The sequence below is a fragment of the Neurospora hispaniola genome, assembly GCF_033458365.1.
Source record: "Neurospora hispaniola strain FGSC 10403 chromosome Unknown B0T23scaffold_4, whole genome shotgun sequence".
Classification (NCBI taxonomy): Eukaryota; Fungi; Ascomycota; class Sordariomycetes; order Sordariales; family Sordariaceae; genus Neurospora; species Neurospora hispaniola.
In genome coordinates, this window is record NW_026944409.1 from 3,854,965 (window position 1) to 3,864,045 (window position 9,081).

General features: G+C 52.7%; 1 protein-coding gene across 1 annotated transcript; it reads left to right on the forward strand.

Annotated features, from left to right (window-relative positions):
- The first annotated feature begins 407 nt into the window (after window positions 1-407).
- On the forward strand, window positions 408-7,270 carry B0T23DRAFT_153271 (uncharacterized protein). Its single transcript, XM_062832576.1, has 3 exons — window positions 408-637; window positions 693-1,333; window positions 1,383-7,270. The coding sequence occupies exons 1-3, from the start codon at window positions 591-593 to the stop codon at window positions 7,067-7,069; spliced, it is 6,375 nt and encodes a 2,124-aa protein (XP_062693419.1). The 5' UTR covers window positions 408-590; the 3' UTR covers window positions 7,070-7,270.
- The last annotated feature ends 1,811 nt before the right edge of the window (window positions 7,271-9,081 follow it).

Sequence of the window (9,081 nt, forward strand, 5' to 3'; positions counted from 1 at the left end):
CCACCATTACCACAGCTCTGATATCATCAGCCTCGTCTCCCCCAGCCAATCACCCTCCGGGCCTTGTTCCGGCATAAAGATCATTACGCCACTCCTGGTGTATTCCCCTGGGACGGCTCGTGTTTGAGCCTGTGCTCCCGTGAGTGATCCCCGACCGACGAACTCGTGATGCTGGGATCCCGGGGGTTGGGGCCGATACTAGACATAGTACATCCGAGTCCATGTCGATAGCAGCCAGCCTGTCCTTGGCAGCAGCCCCAACACCGGTTCGTTGGTAGTCAGTCTGACACACACACACGTTCAAAGAAAACTGTTTTGCTCTCCTTTCTCTCTCTCCTTTTCCTCTCTCACCTTGAACTGGCGTTTGGCAACTCTGCACATGGCTTGAATCCCCCCAAGCATGTCATTGCCGCTATTCACAGACGCAAGGCACGTCGACATGATACATTCTTTTTGACTAATATCTTTCCATCAAGCGTGTTCTTCTTTTTTTTTTTGGTTGTGATACCCCCATTGACTGGGGTTCCCTTCTCTCCGCCCGTTGAATATTCCATCTTGCCAACTGACCATATCCACTCTTGTTCACCACCATGGCCGTCAAAGGTGCCACCGAGGCCCTCGTTGCGGCTTTCACTTTGTCAGTTCATCCATGGTCAGCAAACAATAACATCTCAAAGCTAATATGTCAACAGTGGTCTTGTGTTGTACGCCGCAACCGCGGCTCTCGCTCTCTACGCAAAGGGTCATGGCATCGCGATACTCCGGGACGGCCAGAGGCTGGTCCTCGTCGGTTTTCTATCCACCGCTGCCCTGTGGGCACTTAGCGATTTTATTTCTATTCTTCTCCAAGTCGACACCTCGTCGAGTTCTTGCCAGGTCGGCATAATATTCGCTACCATCTTTGACCAACTTGCCCGATTTTCCATCGAACAATACCTTCACTGGGCGCAAAACACGGGGGAGAAGGTATCCGCGGTGCAGATCGTCTCCCAACTCCTAATACTGAGTCGACTTGTTGTTGGAGTAGTGTTTGTTGGATTCACTCGACCCCAAACCGATTCTTTCTGCGTCGCTGCCTCTTCCGAACTTCCCATTTCGATCATCGTTATCTCCATGGACGCCGCCATTCTTCTTTGTCTCATCTCACGCGCCTTGACCCAGAACACTCAGCTCAATACCGAATCTCAGGATGCTAGGCGGAAGGCACTGTTTTGGGTCATGGCTGGCCTGGCTGTTTGGATCGCGACCAGCGTAACCTTGCACCTTGGTTTCCGTTATCTTGCCCTGGCGGTCAGAACTGCTGTGCCTGCCATTGGCCTGACCATTTTAATCAGTAAGTGTCATTGTTCTGGAAATTGATCTCACTGGCTGACTGGGTACAGCCATTCTTACTCTCTGCTCTGGTAGCCTCGGGTCGGCTAGCATACTGCGATCCAAATCTCCTGAAGCACTCTCTCCTCGCCGTGTCGAAATCAGCCGCGATATTTCCACGTCCAATACCTACTTTCCCAGCGGTAACTACCAAGATGTCAAGGACGCTGCCATTAGGTCCGAGACAGCATTCATCAACCCTAGGGAGGCACCATCGACAAAGAACCAACCTACTCAGGGACTCCCGACTATCTCACTGCCCATCACTGGAGTGGCTGGCATGGGCGGAGTTCCCATTGAAGGACAGCTGTTTCCGCCTATCCGAGCAAATACCGCCCCAACGATCGCAAGAACCAGGTCGGTTAAGGCTGCTGTTGGTCTTCATAAAAAGGGGGCTTCGGCAGGTGGGAGGTTACAGATCAGCAATCCCGTTCTCCAGAACACCGGGAACAGCCCGCTCGATAAGATTCCCACCGTGGATTTGCAGGAAGCCATGAGGGCAGAGCGGGAGCGAAGGGAGAAGTTGCTCAGGCAAACGAGCCAGGCCAAGAGGGAGATGAATACGCAGCCGCCGGTGATGGATCCCAGGGAGGACATGGAGAGAGCTGCGAGTGTGAAGAGAAAGGAGGTTCGGTCACCAGTTTCGTCCGATTCTTCTCTTCGCCCGGAAAATATGGGAAAGACTTCTTCAACAGAACTGTCGCCAGGAATGAGTGGAATCAGACAACGATCGCCGCGCCAGTCGCCAGAACCATCAGAGGCCTCGAGACAGTCCACTTTCCCTTCTCGATCCGTGTCCCCTCCCAAGGAGGACTTCGAACAAGCACTACCAAATCTCGATATCCGTCCTTCGAGACAATTGCCTGCCTCCCCTCCCACGCCGCCACAGGAAAGGCCCTTGACCGTGCTTCAAAGGCGACCCACTACTGGCTTGCCATCAAACCCAAAAGCTCGAGCATTGAAGCTCGAACAGGATGCACCCGGCGCAGAACGTCAGCAAACTGTTCTTTTCCTCAACAATGTCATCTTTGACGACCCCGCCTTTGCACATGACATTCTGCTGGGCTCTGATGATATGACCGTCAACAAACCTCGATCTCCCGGGACCCCTGAATCGGTGGTACACCGTCCTCGGCCCATTCCGAGAAAGGTGGCTGATCCTAATCCTTTTGCCATTCCGGGTGCCGGGCATAGGAGGAGCAAATCTAGCGGCTCGTTAGTGAAGAAGTCCATGTATATGTCCGAAGATGTGCCGCTGCCCCTTGCACCTCTGAAGAGTGCAGGTGCAGGAACTCGCCCGCAGCCGAATCGGACGAGGAGCATGACGGTCACGGAGAAAATTGAGCGCATGTACCCTGGTGAGATGCCAAGTAAAATGCCACCAGTTCCCGAGGTTCCTGCTGTTGCCAGTTCCTACCTTCAATCTCCCTCTTCAGTGGATTCCGACGAGGTGCGACAACCCAGCCAATCAACGAAAAGTTCCACTACCAAGACCGCAAGCAGCACTACCATCGTCGAGGAACCAACAAAGGCTACCGAAAGCAAGTACGAGACAGATACGGCGGCGAAGCGGGCATCATCCCCAGTTATTCCTGTTAATCCACCACGACAGTTGATGAATGATGAGGGTCTAGAGTCACCAGATGAGGCCGATACACCCTTGAGCTCCGTCCGCTATACTCAAGTCAGTGTTGGCCTTGCTGTAGCTCAACCTATGCCTCGGCCGGTGGTAAATCCCGTGCGTGAGGAGAGCGAAACCAGGATTCAACCGAAGGGAGAACAGAAGCGCCCAGAAATCAATACTGCGGTCGAGAACAAACCTGCACCCAAGCAAAGCTCTCCAGTGCAAGCTTGGCGGGTCGGTGACAAGTGCCCCGTGTTCTCTGACAGAAAGTCAAGAATCAGGATGCCACCTCCTTCGCCTCTGCCGTTGAACGGTCCACGCAGGAACAAGGTTATGGTTCAGGCCGAGCCTTCGCCCCTTGAGTCCCCAGAACATGCCTTCCGCCAAATTCAGGAACAGCTCAAGAAGTTCGAAGAGCCCGGGACCGAGGCTTATTCGAAGGACCACACTGAGCGCCTCGCCCTACTTGAGGATTTGGAGAAGGAGATGGGTATCCACGAGAATCACTGGCAGGAACTGAAACATGATATGGGTCGTGATTCGTTGAGCAGCATGCAGACCAACTCTCCAGCTAACAGGAACTCAAGAACCGAGTCAACTATTGGCAGCATCGTAATCGGCCGCGGCTCGGCTGTTGGAGTCATGGCTGCTGAGCGCAGAGCTTCTCGTCAGACCATGTGGCGAAACAGTGGTAGCTACAATCCCAACAGGCTCTCGAGGGATGCTGTCAAGTCACACATGAGCATCTGGCAGAAGCGGATGACGGAGGCGAACATCGACTATATGGAGACGGCCGCAGAGAGACTTCTTCAACCTAGCGACAACTTCTTGTCTTTACCGATGCCTAATGTCCAGCTCGGTAGCCCCACTCCTCCTGATTCTGATGCCTCTGATGATGAAGCTTCGGTTCTGTCAGCGCAGCTGGATGCTGTATCGAATTGGCTGTCCAAGAAGGCGGTCAAGACTGCGTCTCTGTGGGCTCCTGGATCGAGACAGTCTACTGTCGCTGCAAACCTTTTATGGACGCCCGTGCCTAAGGCTTCACCTACGTCCACGGTCGCGTCTCTGGAGGTTGAGACCTTTGTCCGGCCCGCAGCTCGTAAGGACCTGCCACCCCTTGAAATTACCAGCACGCAGTTGTGGTCCAAGCCAGCGGTGAATGTGAACAAGGTCCCTTCACTCTGGACGCCCCCTGCACCTACGGAGGCTCCAGAGACAACTGCACTGTGGGTGCACATTCCCAAGGTTGCCGAGCAGTGCATGACGCCCCTCCCAGAGGCCGATGCATTTGTCCGCCCTGCGACGCGGAAGGTTCTGGCTCCTCTTGAGATCACGAGCACTCAGCTTTGGGGGAAGGCTGAACCTGAAGAGAGGCCTTCACTCTGGACCCCGCCACCCAAGGCTTCTACCGACAAGACGAACCTCCTGTGGTCGCCCCGTCTCAAGGTTCTCGAGGCCCCTTCACTGGCACTTGATCTGCCATATATATTTACCCGTCCTGCGGCTCGAAAAGATCTTTCTCCCCTCCAAATCTCTTCCAAGCACCTCTGGCGAAAACCATACACCAGCACCAAGGACACCACCGGACTTTGGCGACCTTCCTGGGCTTCTTTCGCCCCTCCTGCTGACTTCAAGCGTCTCTCTTTGCAAGAAACTCCCCAACCCCGGCCTCAAAAGGCTCCGCGACCCGTAACCCAACGACCTCCTCGTCGCAACAAGCGTGTCAGTGCTCTTCCCGACATCCTCGAAAACCCCGAGCCTCTCCCTGACAAGCGCGGCACCCTTGGTATCTTCCAGTTCCCCTGGGGTGAAAAGTCCGACACTGCGACCATCCCTCTACCGCGTCCATTCGGTCGCTCCATGCCCGGCACCATGAGCTCCGGCATCCCTCCCTTTAGGGCGTCGTACACTCCCGACTACTCGACCTCTTTCTTCGACGAATATGACGAGGAAGACCCCGAGTCCGACTACGAGCGTCAGGACAGCGACGATGAAGAAGATGACGACTTTGACGAGACGACTCTCTGGGAAATCGCCAGCCTCCTCAACTCGGACGCTGTCCCCTCGAGGAACAGTCTCTTCCTTTCGGCCACTCCTGTTTACAACGTCGATGAGTACTACGGCAGCGGCAGCAGCAGCAGCCATCTAGAGCCATCCGCCTCTACGTCGGCTACCGACATGGATGATGATGATGATGACGCTTCCAGCGAGCACTCAATCCTGATCGGCCTCGCCGAGGATCCCCAGGATGACAAAGAACATGTTGCTGAGCAATATGACGACCAAGGATTTTTGATGCACGACAATGCTCTCCACTCCACTCCTTCAATCCTGGGGCAGGGAGCCCAGGACGTCGTGGCTACTCGCGCCGCACTGATCGATGACTTCGATGCTGCCTACCTTCCTCCTTCAATGGCTACCAGTGCCGCATTGATCGATGACTCGGCGCCCGCACCGGCTCCGCCCCGAGTGGAGACTAGCGAGAACCAAGCCGTGGAGCCGCGCCTGCAAATCTCGACCGGCCTATGGAGCCGCCCTGAATCATCCGAAAATAAGACTTTGTCTTCACCTCACTCGGTAGCAACAAAAGGTCTCTTTGTCCCGGGCCGTAAGTCGACATTCGACACCCGCACCACCGAGCAGGAGCCGGCTGCCATCAACATGCATCGCACACCCCGGACTTCGGCTGCCGAATCATGGAGGCCGTTGGATAGGCTCATGTCCGACAGCCTCTGGACGCCCGAAGCTGCAGCCGCTAAGGGCGTTAGCAGGCAGGTGTACCAACATTGGATCACTCTGAGCTTGGCCGCTAAGGCTCAGCTCGATAAGGCTGAGACCGCTCCTTCAGCCGCTCGTCTGCCTCGCCTTCAGGCTACCCCCGAAGAATGGGAGGCCGCTCTCAAGGAGGCTCTCATCGCCAGTGGTTACCCCATCAATGTCAAGTGCCGCACTGAGACCGGCCGCATCACCGCCACTCCTGCCGACTGGGCAGCTGCCCTTGAGGAGGCCATCCAGGCTTCCATCATCAAGTCTGTCGCCCCTGTCTTCAACTCGGCCGTCCGTCACCCCGTCTTTGCCGGCTCTTCCCTCATCACCACCTCTGAGTGGTTCCACCCCGCCGCCATTGGCTACACCTACGACGTCGCCCGTGTCCACCCCGTCTTCTTTGGCTCTCTCGCCATCACCTGCCCCGAAGAGTCCGTCCACCCGGCCATGTCCGCCTACGCTCACAGGAAGCTTCGTCGTCATCAGCGCTCGGGCTCGTCTGCTTCCAGGTCTCACTCCCGCAAGAACAGCCGCAGCCACTCCAGCAGCAGCGGCAAGAAGCGCAGGGAGTCCATCCTTGCTCAGATCCATGCCATCGAGGCGGAGATGGGTTTGAGTCCTGAGAAATCAGCCGTCGTGCCTGGCGTTCCGGAGGTCCCCTCGCTCGACGAAATCGAAGCCTCTCGCAAGGCCAAGATCCAAGCCCAGATCGAGGCTCTTGAGCAGGAGAAGTTGTTCGCTGCCCAAGTTGCCCAGGAGAGTTCCGCGACTAGGCGCCGCGGTAGCTCCAGCGTGTCTCATGCTACCACAGCCAGCGGCACCACCGCCAACTCGGAAGACGACGGTCCCGCTTCCATGGACTCCTTCCGTCCCTCCACTGCCACTAGCGTTGACTTGGAGCATGACCAGGAGGAAGAGAAGCCTGTCAACCCCGACTTCAAGCAAAACTTCCTCTGGATAGCCCCCTCCCCTCTCCCCCAACCTACCCCCAGCCCCATCCCCACCCTCTGGACTCCCCTCCCCTTCCCTGCTTCCTTCTCGTCGTACGAGGAAGCCTTGCCTAGCCCCAAGCTCCTTTGGCAACCCAAGCCCGGCAAACCCGAAATCATCGCTAAGACCGATGAGGATCGCGAGGCGCATGAGCGCAGGGCGATGGGACGCAAGGGTCTGTTGACCCAGCAGAGGAAGACGGAGGTTTTGGAGCAGATGTCTGGTGTGAAGGGACTTTGGGAGAAGTCCGAGGTGGTGGTCAAGACTGAGAGGGATTGGTCGGCCACGTACGTGAGTGCTGAGCTGTCATCACCTTAGTGCTGTGATGGCTGCGATGGCTGCGTGGTGACTGTGGGATGATTGGCTGGCTTGGTTTGTTGATTTGGTGTTGACACCGGATTTCGGTTGTGGGATTTAATGGGAAAAAAGGACAGGAGGAAAGCGAAATATGGCAGGGAATGAAAGGAAAGGAAAGGAAAGGGGAAAGCAAGGGAATATGGTAAACAACAGGAAGGGTGTTTTAAGGAAGGGAGTATGGACTGGAATACGCGAGTATGGGAATGTTTTCGGTCGGTTTGCGTCTTCAGACCAGTGACCAGGTGGAAGAAGGAACGAAAAGGAAGAAATACCTGTGGGTTCGGGCTCCAGTTCAGTTGATGTATCGTACCCAGGTTAAGCTACTTACCGTACGACTTCGGTGAGAAGCGCAGTAGTCAAAAGATGATATATATGTCAGAGTCGACTGGTCCGTCTTGCTTCCGTGGCATGTTATGTATGATGTACAAATGGACGGCGAAAAGTCAAGAGACAATAAATCACTCAAGTTCCGATAGAAATCGAAAATCCAGGAAAATGGCCAACGCAGAGGCAGACAGCCATCTCTCTTCTCTTCTATATCTAGTCCCCGACCCCTTGTGGTGATCGTTGGATATTCCTATTCAGCCGCTGCCGTGAAGCCGGTGATGCTGAAATCCACACTGAACCCCTTCTGGTACTTACTCCACAAAGGGAATAATTTAGCCTAAATTAGGTAACCGCGATCTTCCTAGCGGGTAGAATAGTAAGTACGTAGTGAGTGGTGCCCTTGTGCTGTACTGTGTGCACAGAAGCCGTTGAGGACAATATGTAACAACCCTCCCTTGTTACACTCTAATCAAAACGAAACCAAAAAAAAAAGGGGGACAGGGAAGAGGGAGTAAAGAGGGAAAAGGGAAATAGAAAAGGAAGTGGAAGAAAAAAAAGAGAGCGAAAAAACATACAACACCAAGGATTCGCTGGTCGTCACCGACCTAACTACTAGTCTAGCCCTCTATTACCGGATATGTACGATTAGCTATAGAGTAGGGTGTTAGGCTGGCATGCAGCTCGACTGGGCCATACCCAGTCCAGTACTATAGTTAATCGCAGGACCGTCGGCTGCCATTGGCAGGCGGCTGTCGGGAAGTGGGGCGCCCGCCCTGCAAGCCAGGGTGGGCCCCGCTTGGACTAGGGACCTAGTATAAAAGGACCCTTGTCTGGGCCGGCCAATGGCCGCCCATCTTCCTTCTTGCATCTCGCTTTCTTACTTTAATATTATTAATTATATCAAGGATATTTGGAGTTTTTGAACAAACCTAGCGAACTATAATATTTAGTAATTATAATTAAAAGATCTAATTAACTAAATTATTTTTAATTAATTAATCCCTTTATTAGGAAGTTGTTTAATCGCCCTTAATACATTTTACGCTTCTAAACCGATTATTAAATCCTATAATTCTCTCCGGCGAGTATCGACCTTACAATTAACCCCCTTGCTAGTTATTACCGCTTTGGTTATTTTAATTATTTACCTTCCTTTCTTCTATACTTTTATTCAATTATACTCCGGCCCTTTAGTAAAATTCTTATATACTTTTATTACTATTAATTTTTTAATTATATTATTTTAATTTAAATTATTACGCCCGCGGACTTCGGCATATACGATATAATCCCTTAATACGATAGGTATCCCTTACTTTAGTAATTTTACTTCAGTAATTTTATTTAGTAATTTCCTCCTCTATTTTATATTTATACGGCTCTATAATCGTAGCGTTAATATTATACTATAACCCTATCGTTATAGTAAGCCCTATACCTAATTCTTTCGATAATAAGGACCCGTCCAATAATCCGGCGTTGTTTCCTCCTAACTTTATTAAATAAACAACTTATTATAAAATATCCAAAAATTCTACTAAACGAATTACCCTTCAATTTAATTACAATTTTTATACTATAAATATTAAATTAAGTAATAATCCTACTAGTCCAATTATACCCCCTTTATTAAATAGCCCTAATAA

Coding starts and splice junctions, on each gene's coding strand:
- B0T23DRAFT_153271 (XM_062832576.1), top strand. CDS start 591: ATGGCCGTCAAAGGTGCCACCGAGGCCCTCGTTGCGGCTTTCACTTT. Junction 638..692: donor CTCGTTGCGGCTTTCACTTT/GTCAGTTCATCC, acceptor ATATGTCAACAG/TGGTCTTGTGTTGTACGCCG. Junction 1,334..1,382: donor TGGCCTGACCATTTTAATCA/GTAAGTGTCATT, acceptor GACTGGGTACAG/CCATTCTTACTCTCTGCTCT.